This window comes from Branchiostoma belcheri, unplaced genomic scaffold, assembly GCF_001625305.1.
Source record: "Branchiostoma belcheri isolate BF01 breed outbred unplaced genomic scaffold, Haploidv18h27 scaffold94, whole genome shotgun sequence".
NCBI classification, from domain to species: Eukaryota; Metazoa; Chordata; class Leptocardii; order Amphioxiformes; family Branchiostomatidae; genus Branchiostoma; species Branchiostoma belcheri.
In genome coordinates, this window is record NW_017804620.1 from 643,756 (window position 1) to 661,201 (window position 17,446).

Consider the following 17,446-nt stretch of genomic DNA (forward strand, 5'->3'; position numbering starts at 1 on the left):
TCCCAAAGTCTAAATCCAGCCGCGCGTTGCGAAACGTTAATCATGAAAATCCAACAAGTACCGGGCAATAATCAATATGGGCATAATTTTGGTAGCGTTCGTATTATGAAAAGAAAACCCAATTTTGAAGTGCCATTTAGAAAAAAAATCCCAGCTGACTATCCCAGCATATCATAATTTTTCGTCCGGCACAGCAGCTTTTTTTTACAGAGAAAACCACTAAAATCAGAAGATAATGCTTCTTTAGCCTCCAGATAGGCAAAAGTACCGAAGTAACGGGTTCCTTTCCCAGCACTCGGTGTACAGAGGTTAGGCGGCTTCCGTCCTAGATCTCCAGTGCCAAGTCAATACTTGGTGCCCAGTTTCGGCGGCTTCATCACTGGAAACTCAGAATCGGCAAATCAAACCTTGCCTTTAAAAGGGTATCAAGATGCTGCCTTTGAACTACGAACACTTATTTTAACGCCCGGGAAGCAAATTATAATCGGAACAACAATGTGATCGGCAGGACAGGACTGCACGGCGTCTTTCCCTAACATTTTCACAGACATAGACGTGGCCTACGATACTGTACCGTGCGCCGCATGGCTAACGTAAGCACCAGAAGCCAAAGGCCGAAATGGTTTGACAACTCGGCTTCCAGCGCCAAGAGTCACCGAGCACTGGAACGATCCAGTGAGGAACCCGTTACTTTCGTACTTCGACACTTGCTATTCAGTGGTGAACGGCCTCCGAGCACTGGCAAGCGAGTGCCGAGTGGAATTTAGCACTGGACAACGAGTGCCGAGTCAAGACTCACACGGTGGTCTGTCACTACGGCATTCTTTCCCATTGCTAGGCGCGTTCTAAAAAGTATCGGGTTACAAGACGCTATTTTGGCCTGTTTTGGGCTACCCGTAAAACATTTGAAAATAAACAAATAATATTAAGTGGTAAATTTCGTCAAATTAAAATGAAATTATCGTCTTAACATCGTTTAAATGTTAGCTTTTTATGTTAAATCACTAATTTTTCAAACTTTCGCTCAGAAAGACGATTATTTTCGGGTTTCCGAGCACAAGTCATGTCACGTTTTTAGGCAAACATCGTTCAAACCTGGCTACGTAAATTACCCAAGATCCTCGATTTTTATATTTTTCGCTGACTAGGAATAAGATCTAAAATCGTGTTTTAGGGATTTTTTAATTTCTGATTTTAAGTCTAGTGTTTGTCGACATATTGGTGAAAAAATTGCAATTTTTGCCATTTTTATCACTAAATTACCCATAATTCAAAATTGAGGCCATTTTTCAAAAATCCCTAAAACACGATTTTCGGGACAACCGTGACAGTTATTTTGAGCCGTAAATGGGGTACGTTTGACTCTCCATGTTTTCAGGTTTGAACGACTTTTGCGGACATGTCATATCGCCAGAAAGTGTGCATTGTGTTATTCATACAAGTGTAAAGAATCATTACAGTATTCAAGGTCACCCAAGCATACGACAGTAGCTTCGCTACATGTTACATAGCCGCCTAAGATTATAGCGGACATGTACTGTCCAGAAAACTGTTTGTATCTATAGAAAAGTGTTGTTTTTTATCTGTTGCACGGCACGGAGGCAGAAAGGCTTGTTTTGCCGCTTTATTGTAAATGACCGCAGGTGACCCCGAAATAGAACGCGGGTTCGATTCGAATTGCCCAGATTGAACACGATCGAACACAGTTCGGGTTCTATGATATGTGGGAACTTTGCAGCCCAGATTTTACCACCGTGGAAAAGAGTACCAGACCACCATGCTTATTTCTCTTTTACACTTCTCACTTAACTTTCACAACTCTTTAAATGCTTCACATTCTGGACTTCTTGTCTTTGGACCTTTACTCACAACATCTCTCTTCACCGTTTCGCTAAACCCTTCACTCAAACTTGCATGGTACATCACCCTTTTCCTGACGCTTTGGACCTTTACACTTACCGGTAACTTCCCTGACCACTTAAAATCTTCCTCTGCTTTTGCACGCTCAACTTTTCGGTCGAAGGCCCCTTTCGCACTACGGTAAAATTGTCCAGATCAAGCTGAATTGATTCGCTTTGCTTCTGCTTCAAGCCGGATCAAAGTGAATCAATTCGGCTTGATCCGGACAATTGTACCGTAGTGGGAGTGGGGCTTTAGTCACACACTAACTTGCACGGTACGTCACTCTTTTCTTTTCCTTGCCTTTTAGCCTGGGTGCCATCCTCTGTAGTTTTCGCCCGCTCCCACATGTCACTGGGCACCACGGTCCGGCGACATTAGGGAGCGGGCGAAAACTATGGAGGATGGCGCCCAGGCTACTTGCCTTTCATCTTTGAACTCAGGCTTTAATTGCACAATCACCCTTTCTTGTGCTCCACGTTTCCACCTTGAACACAAGACAACACTCCACTCCGAGGGTCTGGATGCCTTTTTTGAGAAGTTGCAAAATGCAATTGGCCACTTGAATTTCAGTTATCCTGAATTCTTTGCAAAATTGTCACTTTGGGCCTGAATTGTGTAAAAAAAAAAATTTTGCCAAAATCCCGCCTGCCAAAAAAAATTAGCATATGTGGGACCCTCAAGTAGATAATTAATTGGATTAAAGTTTTCCCGCCAAAAAACTTAGTATATGGGCATCCTGACCTTGAACTTGTGCCCCCCTCCCACCACTTAGCCACCACACTTCTACTTGCTACACCCAACCAACTCACACTGTTCCAATGCTTTGAACCTTTACACTTAACTTCTCCAAACACTTTGTGATACTCATGCTATGTCCGACCAACCTTCCGAAACACTTAGTTACTTGAGTGAGACTTTTCTGCCAGAATGATTGTTGCTCTACTGGTCAGTCAGTTGCACAAGAATGCTGGTGTGTCGAAGCACCGTGTCTCCGCAAAGACATCCCCAGGGGAGCAAACTTCTGTGCACTGACTGACCAGTAGAGTGACAATCATTCTGGCAGAAAAGTCTCACTCAAGTAACTAAGTGTTTCGGAAGGTTGGTCGGACATATAGCATGAGTGTCACAAAGTGTTTGGAGAAGTTAAGCGTAAAGGTTCAAAGCATTGGAACAGTGTGAGTTGGTTGGGTGTAGCAAGTAGAAGTGTGGTGGCTCAGGGAAGTGAGTAAAGGTCAAAGGTCAGGATCCCCCATATTCTAAGTTTTTTGGCGGGAAAATTTAAATCTTCACAACCAAACCTAGCGTCAAAGCCTGGAGGAGAAAATCACTGGGCCAGGGTAACAAAAATACACAAAGTCCCTCTCCATTAGCGTAGTAGGCCTGATGACGGACAAAGTTGTCCGTCAACAAGTCTACTACGCAGAGTCGAGACATGTGTAAGTTTGAACCCTGAGACAGAAGTTCCTCCTCCAGGCTAAGCCCAGGGACAAGAAGTGGAAGCATAGAGCATACTACCCTGCGTGCCAGACTCGTTTCGGGACGTTTCCCTTCCGAAGCCAGAAGCCCTTTGCCCGTCTGTCTAAATTACCGCCAAGGGGAAGTCTAGCCCGTAGCGGTAATTTACACAGGCGGGTGAAGGGCTTCTGGCTGCCGAAGGGAAACGGCTAGCAGCCAGAAACAAGTCTGGCACCCAGGTTAAGAACATACAGAAAGAGAGGAATTGTGTTTTGTCATGCAGTGATAGAAACCTTCTATCAAACTCTGTTATCACTGTTTACGTACTTTCAACAATTCAAACCTCCTGCTCCAAAATCCAGGCCTAGTCTCAAGCTCATCAAATAAAGTCTGTCAGCGTAACACATTGCCGTCAAACTTTACCAGATCAACATGACACGAAACCTGAATTTTGCAACAGAAGGTAAAAGTGTTGCTGCAAGTTCATCAACAGTGATAACAAAGTCTGGAGTCTACATGACTTCAAAGAAATCAGCGAAACAAAACTACACTGTCTTATTATTTACCCAAAGATTCTTTCCATTCCAACAATTTACCTTTTAGAACTGCCCTTAAAGATGGCTACTTTTAAATTAACAAGCCTGTATTAATGTTTTTGTGTCTGAAATGTTGCAGAGACCGTCGCAGAACCGTATTGAAGACCAGCCCACCTTCGGTAGCGGCCATGCCTGCTTTTAGACACTTTTATCAACCTGTCACTGCAACTGTCTACAGTTTAGTTATACAAGCTCTAAAATGACTGTTTGAATTAGAACGCCTGCAGTAATGTTTTTGTGTCGGATATGTTGCAGAGACTCCTAGACACTCATCAACCTCTCTCTCCTTTTACAATTCTCTTTTTACTGCCCTTAGCTATCTATGCTAAATGTAGTTGCAACAATTGACTTCAAAACTTGACTGACTAAATCTTTTAGCTACACTACCTGAACTTCCTAACTCAAATGCTGGCTACATAATGTGTCAACCTCTCACTACAACTGTCTGTTTAGAAGTGTTTACAGAGATCTCTCACTGTAACTCTATCTACAGTTTCATTCAATGTACTGTTTAGTTATCCTATCTAGAAACCATAATAAAATCATAATCCTCGCAAAAGAAATACTTATTTTTTGTTTCGCTGATTCCATAACACAATTCCTCCCTTTCAAACATCACACACAGCTTACCTGTAGTACATTCAGACTACAGAAAGAAAGCACAACATTGTCTTTTCCCTCTTCTGTATAGAAATAGGACATATTTCCAACAATCATTATGTGACGAAAGTATTTTCCCTCTAATCCACTTCATCGGGAACACAAAAATTATATTTATTGTAGAATATTGTATCGCTCATATGTTGCAATTGTTTAAAAAGTTTTTGAAATGTCTATCGATGGCTTGTTTTTTTGTGCAAATTATGTGCAATACAAGAATAATTATCTTGATTGTGTTTGACCTACATTTTAAGCATATTTAACAGTGAAAGACAAATGTGTAGAATTGTAGGTAAATCAGGGTCAAACATTGTACATGCTTTTTGCAAATTTATATTATTGTGAACACATTACAATTAGATGTTTCCTTTCATGGATTTAGAACTCAAAGGAACAGTCCCGGCCATGGATATTACAATTATTATTCCAACACTAAATTTTCAGACTTGAATTTCGTTTGTTGTGTCAAACTTGTCAACATTTACACCTGACTGAAGCATAAAAACAGATGAAGTTCTTGTACGCTGCATGTCGCAGACAAGAATGATGAAGAGGATATGAGGGAAAACAGTTTGATCACAAATGCTGTTGAAAACAGTATCCCATTGCTATACAGAATGAAATGACAGACAATATTACAAGTGCTCTCCTCAATAAGAAAATGTACTGTGTTCTCTGCCATAAATGCAAACAAACATTAGTCACAACCTTAAACTAGATATTAGTATTAGAAATGTGAACTCTTTCAATCAAAAATGACAATGAATAGAAGAGAGGGCCAGTTTGGACAATCAGGTGTTTGGAACTAAAAGTTTAGAGCATCGCAGAGATGCCTTATTCCAACATATTTCATTGTCATTTTTAATTTTAGGGGTCTGCATGCATGGGATGTCCCGATCACGCTTTACACTAAATTCTGGAAGCAGCGGTCACGATTTATTCTTCATTCGTGCAGACATAGACTTGGTTCAAGTTCGAATTATGCAAAATGTCAAAGCGCAAAAGTTATAATGCAAAGCAGCGACCCGGTATTACGCTTCATTCATGCAGGCTTAATGCTTTACCCATAAATTATGCAAAGATTACATTTAATATCAAGTCATGACGACCCGATTTTGGATTACTCAAATCTAAGACGAGTGCTTACGCATTGCGGCATGCAGACCCCATTTTTGAAAGAGTTCTAAAAATAAGGCCAACTCACGTCAAGGTCCGATGTTCTCTTGTCTCGTAGATAGGTGACAGGTCCCTCAGGAACACACACAAGCAAATCCTCCTGGAATTATGGACAGGAACACAGACCGGTCCCTCAGGAACACACACAGGCAAATCCTCCTGGAATATACGCACTCAGGTCCTCCAGGGATGTGGACAGGCAGGCACACAGGATAGCAGACAGGTCCCACAGCACACACAGGATAGCAGACAGGTCCCACAGCACACAGGAACATGGTCAGGTACAGTCTCAGCTTCCCATCAGCTAGGGTGGAAAAGAAATTAACATTCAGAAAAATCTCATCCCAAATTTACATACACCAAGGATACACCAATGTTTAAACAATATTCACATAGTAAACATGCATGACATCATAATATTCACAACATTTGTTATAAAACCTGCTTTGATTAGGGGAAGAGCACATGGAACATTGTTAACATGTTAGTGAGGCAAAACAAGAGCACAGCCAAAAGTGAACAATCAGAGAATATTCTGACTAAACAACAATCACATGAAAATACATCTCACACAAGACATCACATAATATAAGGTATCACAAATCCATTTGTTCTAAAAATGGCAATGGCAGCGTGCGCGACTCGGAACCAAGAGGTCCCGGGTTCGAGTCCTGACATGCCACCGATCTTGTGCCCTCGGGAAAGGCACTTTACACGACTTTCCCCACTAGACTCAAGTGAAAATGAGTATTGTCTGTCCTGTATTTGTTTCTATGTGCAGGACACAACACCAGCAACAGCTGCCTCTGTTCCGCGTGTATTGCATTGTTACAATTTCAATAAATCAAATCAAATCAACCTGATTTGGTTAGGGAAAGAGCACATGGAACAATGTTACAGAGACAAAAGAAGAGCACAAAAAACAATGGACATACATGTAGAAATATATCATATTAATTACCAAAGAACAATGACATGAAAAATTATCACACATGATATCATGTAAGATATCACAATTCAAATAACAACATGATAGTCATCTCATGTTTGACATCCATTAAATTACAACTAGGAACATACAAAAACATCAAAGCCAACGACACACATGAAATGCATTCCAAAGATCACTTCATGAAATAAAATAAAAAAAACAGATCAAGCTCATTCATATACACATGAAAGTCAGTATTTGGCAATAGTGTACACAGCATATCTAAGGTATTCAAGAAGTTAATTGAGTGCAAAAAGGCAAAAACATTATGACAACAATTTCAAATGACATCAAGTGAGAAATCCATCTCAATGGTATTAAACAGCTGCAGCTCAATTATGACTTAACTCAGTGGCACATCTATCTGAAAATATTATATTTCATAACATATGGGTGAAACAATAATTGTTTGAACTGAGTACAAAGAAAAGGTACATGTATGTACAGTCATATTACCACAAACTGAAACCTGAATACTGTACATACATGGTTCTAAAAATCACACAGTAAATGATGGATAGAATTCTCAAAATTTTTTACACTAAATCACAAATTTTTAACACACGTCAAAAAGATAAACACATATATGTCATGTCAACAAATGTCCCTGTTTTATAGACTGATTTCAGTGCATTTTCCCCATATATAAATTGGAAAAAATGTCTCAATTTTTTGTAATTAGCTGTAGCACACAAACTTGATAGGGCCCTAGCCCATGTGACCACCCTTTTTTCACTCAGTTTTGGCTCCAACAGCCACATTTTTCCTCAATCTTGAAGGCTTTTCCCTTTCTCCGGCCAATCCTGCTTAAGTTTGCTGTTGTGTTTTGAATGAAAGATAATTGTGGAGTACACAGTAAGACCAGTACTACTAGCCGACTGCTGCCAACCCCTGTGACAGGGACAACAGCAGCTGTGAATGAAAGACCTTAATTGTACGTTTGTGCTCTAACAAGCTAAGTCTGTAGGTCATGGATAGACAAGGAAAAGGATACAGCAATGATACTATACATACTAATGTGATCTACTATTTACAATCTAACCCTGGATAGTGAGTGAGTGAGTGACACACAGTACTATAGTGCTGGTAGTAATAACAGAGCCCAATGTCCTTGAAACATGAGAGGTTGACTTTTGTCCCCATCTTTGTGTTTACTAAGTCAAACAGAACACTGCTCGCTCAGGTGTGACCCAACAGAACGACCCGGAAGTACAACACTGGGAAAGTCCCCAGTCATAATACAGGGGAAACCCAGAAGTTTCACACACACAATGAGGAACAGAAACTCTTTCCCTATGAGTACTGAAGAAAACTCAGAGATTTTGCTTCGAAACAGGGAAACAGGCAAGTCTCTAGCCATGCTGGTATAGACTCTCAGACATCCAGGTAAGATTTAGACATTTACGTCAACAGATCTAGAGTAAACACTGGACAATGTCTGGTATCGGCATGGCCAACTTGGCAAACAGACTGCAGCAACTGTACATTAACAGTCCGTACAGCACAGAAGTCAGTTATGGACAGGTACTGAGAGAAGCTAATGCTAGTGAGGATTGTTCCATGGAGGTAGAGGTTGAAAAGTCTTGGAGACCTGCGTCTTGAGAAAGCCAAGCTCAGTAAAGATTCAGCAGGGTTTGACAAGGCTGCTGCCCTGTATGCTGCTGCCTTACTGCGCTGCAAAGATCCAGATGTAGGTCAAACGGTAGAACATCGTATCCGCTACATGGAGAAACTCTCCAGACAACTGCTGCAGGGGTACAGTCCACACTTCCGGTGGCTGTCACCAGACTACTGGGGTGCTGCTGACAGTAATGTCTTAAGGGTGGCTGAAACATGCCTTAAAGTGGAAAGAAGTGTCAGAAATTCCTGGCACTCTGTTGAAGTGACTTACACAAACTTTTCCCAGCATGAATATAAAGTGATTACAGTATCAAAAGGGCACAGACATTTTTAGTCAAACCAATATGTGTATGCAGAGTAAGTTATAGTAACTGTAGTCTATTAAATCAGGCGAGAACACAAGCTATTATTGATTTTAACATAAAAAATCAATTTACTCTAGATGATTCTACAGTACAGTGTCACACAATCTCATACATCATAGACCTCCTTTAAACTTGTCTAAAAGTGCATCAATTAATGTAAGACATATGACAGGAAAATGTTGATAAAGACAAGCAATCTTGATCATATCAGTGTTTGCCTGTTACCCTTTTCCCCATGAACTGAAAATGGAATCTTCTTTATTTCCACAGATCAGCAACAGTTACAAAACACTACTCACACCTATTAGAATTAGTTGTTCTCAAAATTAGTCACAGTAAGTCATCTGCAACACTGTTGCAAAGTGAGGAAAAAAATGTGTAATTCTCCTGAAACTCGAAAAATGTTGTTAAAAACAAACTGAACCGGAAACTGACAGGTATCAATATGGCAAGTAGCCTGGCAAAGAAGTTGCAAAACTTTCAGTTGCATCTTGACAGCCAAGATGACAAAGAAATTGTTTTTGTGCATGCACTTAGAGAGGCCTTAGTTTTCATGAATTATGCCATGGAAGTAGAAGTCCTGAAAAGTCTTGGAGACCTGCGTCTTGAGAAAGCCAAGCTCAGTAAAGATTCAGCAGAGTTTGACAAGGCTGCTGCCCTGTATGCTGCTGCCTTACTGCACTGCAAAGATCCAGACGTGGGAGAAACACTTCAAGATGAACTTGAACACTCAAAACTGTGCAAAGAACTGCTGCAGGGGTACAGTCCACACTTCCGGTGGCTGTCACCAGACTACAGGGGTACTGCTGACAGTAATGTCTTAAGGGTGGCACAAATCTGTGATAAACTGGACAAGGAGGGTGGAAAATACATTGAACAGAGTTATACAGAAATGTTAGTGACTGCAATTGCAAAGGAGGATGTCATCTTAGAGCTTGAGGTTCTAAAATCTCTTGGTGACTTTTACTTCAAGAAAGGCAAGAAAACTTTGAATGTATCCCAGTTCTCCAAGGCAGCTGCCATGTACAACAAGGCCATGACAACATGCGGGGATCCTGAGACAAAACTGACCTTGGTGCATCGTGCCTTGTACATGGTAAAGGTCTGGGAAGGAGTGAGGATGGTGAGTAGTTTTAGACAGGCCAGTATTTGGCCAGTTCCCTCTCTTAAAAAAAAAAAGCAATTTCACTTAAAATGCAGCTTCGTCGTTTTGTAAAAACTTCATTGTACATGTACATCTCAATGTCAGAACCACATCCAGAGGTTCCTAAATTTGTCTTAGTCTTGTATTGTCTTATATTTTCCAAGACAGAGCAATTAATATTGTCATGCGATAAAGGCCCTTATCATATGTGGACTTATATCTTACAGCAAACATCACGATTAGCAGAGAAGCACTTTGCAGCTGCACTCAAGAAGGTACATGTGAGAGGTAAGGAAAAATGCCTGTACTCTTGTAAATCATACATATTTTTTTAATTAACAATGCTGGCATATTTATACAAACATGAGGACACACAGCCACATTTTTCTTGAATAAACATTGTAGGATACATTGTAAATTACAAGGTACATTTACCCAGCAAACTGTCACTCCCCAGACCCCACAGCCCAGCAGTACCAGAGAGAGGTGGAGCCCCTGTGCAAGTTGGGGGATGTCTACAGTAAGCGAGGTCAGCAGACAGGAGACGGGGGAGACTTTGTCCAAGCAGCAGCACTCTACAATGCAGCAATAGCCAGGTCACAGGATCAAGTCCTCAAGGGTAACATAGCAACAACTGTTAGAGAAGTAGAGAAGGCATTCCTCAAATGTATCCTAGACAAGCATAGTAATGTTAGCCAAGATGACACAGAAAAACACAAGAAACAGCTGAAGGAGATGCGGGACCAGATCAAGCTGGAGATGGAAACCATTGACCAGCAGCTGGATCCCTATGTACATGATGAGGACGACCCATGTGTCAGAGAGATAGAGGCAAAACGAGCTCAGGCTGTCAGGCAGTTGTTTGAGAAAATTGCACAACAAAGAAAGGAGTTCATCAGCCTGCTTGTAGAAGAGTGTATTGGGTTAATGGGTCCCCCTCCCTGTAAGTATGCCCTGATAGGTTTGGGTTCACAGGCCACAGGACTGGTAACTCCATACTCAGACCTGGAGTTTGCCATCTTGGTAGAAGAAGAAAGTGACGAATGTCTTGTGTATTTCCGTAACCTCACCCACTATCTACACCTCAAGGTGGTCAACCTGGGAGAAACCATTCTCCCAGCACTGGGAATAAAATCTCTCAATGACTTCTACTCTGAAAACCCACTTGACAACTGGTACTATGACTCTGTTACACCTCGTGGGTTTGCATTTGATGCCTCCATGCCAAAGGCAAGCAAGACTCCACTGGGCAGGCAGGGAACTAAGAACAAACCACCCAGTGAACTCATCTGCACCCCACAAAACATGGTCTCAATACTTCAGAATGATGTCACACTGTACCTGAAGGAAGGATATCACCTTGCCACTATCTTGAGAAACCCATGCCTGATAGCAGGGGACCAGGATTTGATTGACACGTACATGGATATCACAGTGGAGATACTGCAAGCTGATGGGGGCAAAATGGCTCAACAACTGGCACAGGAGACACTGAGGGAGAACTTTAGGGATAAGGCAACAATTACAGCAAGGCTAGTTGATGTAAAGAAAGCGATCTATCGCTTCCCAGCTGTAGCAGTGGACTGCTTGGCACTGTCTAAAGGCATCATACCTACCACAGTTTGGGAGACAATAGAAGAAATGGAAAACCAACAAGTGATCAGTCCCAACAATGCACACCACCTGACAGTGCTTACCAGCATCTCAGCAGAACTCAGGCTCAGAACATACATCGCAAATGGTGGACAGAAGGAAAACCTGTCAGCTTTGGCCTCAATGGAAACAGAACAGCAAGGACAGGAATCATCTCTACAGACCAATGATGAAGTACAAACAAACACACTGCAACAGATTTTTTATCTACCAAACGAAAAGCAGCTTTTCAGATACTATCACACAGCACTCCCTCTTAGATATCTTTTCCGAAAATGGTCTGAACAAAAAGTACTTCCAAATTCATTCTCTGATTTCTATGTTACTTCTACAACAATAAAAGCAAGGATGTACAATGAACTGTGCAAATATAGCCAGGCTGTCAGCTGCTACCAGGAAGCTCTGAAGGAAGCTGAAGGAAATGATGCTGAGAAAATTGAGCTGCTCAACAGGCTTGGAGAGGCTATGAGCAGTATGGGTGATAACCAGGGGGCACTCAGCTATCTTGAAGAGGCACTGTCATTGCGACATTCTACTAGTCCTAACACAAATCTAAACATTGCTATGACACTAAAAACACTGTCATCGGCACATTCCTCTGGTCAAGATATCACAAAGCTAGAAATTGCTGTGACACTGCAAATCTTGGGAAAGGTTTCCCACTGTATGGGTGATTACAGGAAAGCAATCCGTTACATTGAACAAGCACTACAGTTGTACACAAGTATCTTTGGTCAGAATACAGCACATTCTGACATTGCTTACTCACTCAGCATGCTGGGGGCAACCTGTGATGGGCTTGGAGATTACAGAAAAGCAATCAGCTACATGGAACAGGCACTGCAGATGTGCAGGAGTATCCATGGTGAGAATACTGCACATCATAATATTGCAAGCTTACTCAACAATCTAGGGAAGTCATGGACAGAATTGGGTGATTTTGAAAATGGCAGAAACTACCTGGAACAGTCACTACAAATGTGCAGAAGTATATATGGTCACAGTACAGCACATCCTGGGATTGCAAACTCACTCAACAACCTGGGGTTAGCCTGGCACCACCTGGGTGTTTACAGAAAAGCAATCAGCTACCAAGAACAGGCACTGCAGATGTACAGGAGTATCTATAGTCAGACTAAAGCACATCCTGAGATTGCCACCTCACTCGGCAACCTGGGGTTAGCCTGGCACCACCTGGGTGATTACAGAAAAGCAATCAGCTACAGTGAACAAGCACTGCAGATGAAGAGGAGTATCTATGGTCAGACTAAAGCACATCCACGCATTGCTTCATCAATCAACAACCTGGGGATGGCCTGGCATTCCCTGGGGGACTACAGAAAAGCAATCAGCTACCATGAACAGGCACTGCAGATGTACCGGAGTATCTATGGTCAGACTAAAGCACATCCTAACATCGCCACCTTACTCGGCAACCTGGGGGGAGCCTGGAGAAACATGGGTGATTACAGAAAAGCAATCAGCAACCATGAACAGGCACTGCAGATGTACAGGAGTATCTATGGTCAGACTAAAGCACATCCTAACATTGCCACCTTACTCGGCAACCTGGGGAGAGCCTGGAGAAACATGGGTGATTACAGGAAAGCAATCAGCTACCATGAACAGACACTGCAGATGCGCAGGATTATATATGGTCACAGTACACCACATCCTGACATTGCCTACTCACTCAACAACCTGGGGATGGCCTGGGACCACCTGGGTGACCACAGTAAAGCCCTCAGTCTCTGCCAGGAAGCCTTGACTATAGTAAGGCAGGTTTTCCCTCAAAACAGAAGCCATCCACTGATAAAAAAGATTGAACAGAACCTGGTAATGATCAATGCAGAGATCAGAAAATAGCAAGAATCTTTAGACCTTTTGTTACTAATAGTTTATTTATTTTATTCACATTTATTTTTTGAGGATCGGGCAACAAGTTAGAAACTTATACCAGCCCTCTCCTCACACATAAAAGGGAACAAAGTAGTAATAGTAATAGGAAAAGATAGTTACTAAATAGCTCATTGATATAATAATAATGATTGATGTCTTCGTACGTAGACTCTGAAATGTCGGCCTGAGCTCCATCTGGGAAAAAACAAGGAAATTCTGGAATGAAAAAAAAAACATGAGAAAACAGCTGCAGTTTTAACTTAACATGCTAGATGTCCCCACTGACACATCATCCGTCTATCGTGTTGTCTTCGTATGTGGACTCCGAAATGTCGGCCTGCGCTTTGTCTGAGAAAACAAGAAGATTCTGTCATGAATAAAGGCATAAGAAACAGCTGCAGTTCCAACTTAACCTGCTAGATGTCCCACCACTGACACATGTCAGTCTGCTATTGTACTGATGTCCTTGATTCAGAGACAACTGATTTGATATGTAAATGTTTCTGAGAAATTCAAGTACCTGTAGATCCATGAGTATAAGATTCAAGATAAAGTATCTTGAATCAAGATTAAGATAAGTGTTGAAAAATTTTCTATTTTCTGAAGTATTTGTAAGAGATTCCAGAAGGCAATGCCTGAATCTAGAGTTTTTGAATCAGTGTATCTGACACTAACCTTTGTCAAAAGACAGTTTGACTTCTTCTATGTCGTCATTAAAGCCAGAAACTCTGTAGAGGCCTTCAGACAACAAACCTGGAATGTAAAGAGAACTTTAGAAATACACTTGTCTATCTGTATTGTACATGTACATATGGAATAAACTTTACTGTAAATTGCTGTCAAAATTTGCAGTTTGACTTTGAGTTATATAATGTTAACGTTACATACACTAGTAGTGCTGTACCGGTTTGCTGGACTGGTTCTGGACTTGTAAAAATGTTTAGGTTCAAGTCCAAAAAAAAACCTAAAAGGCAAGAACCGATTCCGAACTCATTACAAAAAAAAACCATGTCACATACCTCTTTTCTTTCCAAACTGCCTAAAACCTTCCGAATCCATAGATTGGAAAATCTGTGCTGCAAAATGAATAAAGCATTTCCATCGGGCATCGTCAAGTGTGGCCTCCATGTTTACGTGGCCAAAGTTTTGCCCAAACAACACTGCAAGGTTGCCAACATGCAATTTTGTATATGCCATGGGTTTATATCTAGGTCTGGACTTACGAGTCTGGAACTGAACCTAAACCTCTGGACTTGAATCCGGACCTGAACCTAAATGTGGGTTACCGCCCCCCTCCCCACTCGAAGTTTACCGGTCGTCTGTCTCCCCTCCTTCCAAATCTATCACCTTGTCCGAGTAATCCTCTTCACTAACGGCACTATAGTGTCCCTCCTGTCTGCTCTTTGCGTCGGAACACTTTTGTTTTACATTGAAACGCAGAGAATTTGACCAAAACACACAGGACCCTAAGTTCCAAGCAAATCTATATAGGGGTCAAGGGTCACGAGTGCAGTTAACAAGGCGCCTCTAGCGGCTTATTCACAAAGTGCAGTTCTTAAGGTAGGTGTGTTGTTTACTAATACGGGTTGATATTTGGTTGACCTTGCGTCTTTGTGTGTATGTTATTAACGCTTAAAAATACAGGGAAATACCTCATTATGATTACAGAGATTGATATCAAAGTAGTTGTCAGATTAACTTTCTATAAACGAAAGAAGAGTTCGGCATAGCGCACCATCATACTATTGAGTGTTACTCTCCAAGCAGAGGTTTGGGTTTGGGGTTATTTTGGCGTGTTTTCATGCTTCTTTATCGGGGTTTCTCTTTTGCACTGGAATTTTTTTGGGGGAGGGGGTGAAAAATTCCAGTACAAAAGAGAAACCCCGATAAAAAAAGTCTAAAAACACGTCAAAAATAACCCCAAACCCAAACCTCTGCTTGGAGAGTAGGTACTAAGTGAGTGTCCGTATAACCTCCTTGGTATAACTCGAGGTTTTATCCAGGATTTTTGTCGTAAACCTGCACGAAGTTATACTTCCATTTCAGGATCATTGATTTTCCCCTCATTGAATAGTAGTTGCTTCACCCATAATTAAAGAATTGGTGGCTGCGGTGCCTTTACCGGAGATACATTCACTGGACCACACAAAAACGCCCCCAGCGGTTGCTTAACTTACTGCAGCATTAACTCGTGGGAGACAGTTGCCGCAACTTATTTTCGAAATTCTGTCTTTTTGCTGCATTTAAGTTCAATGAAATTTATCTACAATAGTCCAGAGAGTATATACGACAATTTAAAGCACAACTTACCATAAAAGCGGACGTGGTGCGTCTTTCTGGGCGAAATTTTACCCGCTCGTTCTTCCCGTCCATGCTCACTCGCCATGTTGGAACGGCGTGTTTCACGCACATGTGGGGCGTGCCACCTGCAAATCACGAGAAAAATTTGAATTCATAAGGCCACAGCAAGTAAATTTTATGGATGACATCCTCCCCAGACTCAAAATCTAATGAGAGCGGGCGAAAAAAAAAAACAAGGCGGGACGAAAAAAGCAAGGTTCTTACATTTTAGTATTTTGACTCAATCATTGTAACGTTACAAATAGTTTTTATTCAAGGAATATCACATATACACAGCCAGCCTGACATATCACTGCAGCAAAGTGACAAAACATTAAATCAGAGCCTTTTCTTGTCTCCTCTCTTCATAGTTATCTGCCATCCACCATCCGGCATGGCAACAGACATCTTTGCCCATTTTCGGCATGGTGACCACTGTCAGAAGGCAACAAAATGTTTTTTTTTTCAAAATCAGGCGAAAATTAATGCGCGCGCTGATGTCATCCATAAAAATTACTTGCTGTGGCCTTATCAGGTTAACAACAGGCCAATGAACAATCATCACACATGCAGGCCTGAAAACTACGATGATTTAATTATGGCTCTTATCTTACAAATTCGAAATTCTCAACTTTTCTATCCTCATCATTCAACCAAAGAGATTTAAAATCAAATTTGATGGTAATTTTCCAATAAATGATCTTTGTTTGACCCGTTTATCTTTTAAATTGCGACAAGAACAGTTTCTAGCTAGTATGTGACACATGCTACTTACAAACATGACAGCTATAGGTCACAGCAATAACCAAGAGGTCCCGGGTTCGAGTCCTGACATGCCACCGATCTTGTGCCCTTGGGAAAGGCACTTTACACTTCCTCACTTCACTCAGGTGAAAATGAGTATTGTATTGTCCCCTGTGTTGGTGGCGGCATTAATATAAGTTCAAACAAACTTGACGTGTGCCGTCACCACGTCTTGTGATTACATGTTGGAATATAACATCCATGAATTTGATCGTGTATTTCTGGCTTATTTCGCTATTCAATAAACGATTTATTGATCCAAAATCGACCGCGTTCTCCTTACAACATTGCATAATATACGTGTATATAATACGTAACATTTACATAAACATTTCATCCAACATGTTTTGCTCTCTATTCTACATGCATAAGGCATTTTCTCTCCTGATTAGTCTACAGTACTGTTGTTATTGTTGTTACAGGCGAACACTACTCTCCAAACAGAACTATCGTAGACTGGAACTCGTTGCCACCAAGCACAGTTGGGGCATCATCACTAGAAAGCTTTAAACAACTCCTGCAATCAAATGTGCAAAGATTGAGTGTAACAAGTCGTTCGGTGTGATATAGCTAGCTGCCGCCGCGCCGCGTGCCTGCGAAGCTGGTGTGTTACGCAGCAGAAGGGCGGTTATACCGGTTATACCGATACAGATACAAGCAGAGGTTAGTTTTTTTTACGTATTTTAGACGTTTTTCCTACTTTCTTTTTTGTACCTGTATCTGAATTTTTCTCAGCCAGCCAAGCGTCTCTTGCTGTGTTGGATATTGCCCTAAACATTTCATACCGTTTGGGCAATCCTGTGTTACTGTCCTGTGGCCACCAAACAATTTGCTTTGACGT

At 41.5% G+C, this 17,446-nt stretch overlaps 1 protein-coding gene across 1 annotated transcript; it reads left to right on the forward strand.

The window, feature by feature from the left end:
* The first annotated feature begins 8,229 nt into the window (after positions 1-8,229).
* LOC109461605 lies at positions 8,230-13,551 on the forward strand. Its single transcript, XM_019757983.1, is given in 6 exon segments — positions 8,230-8,351; positions 8,353-8,553; positions 9,455-9,462; positions 9,557-9,888; positions 10,137-10,197; positions 10,367-13,551. Coding segments are annotated over 6 exon segments (3,786 nt in total). The 3' UTR covers positions 13,429-13,551.
* Positions 13,552-17,446: the final 3,895 nt, after the last annotated feature.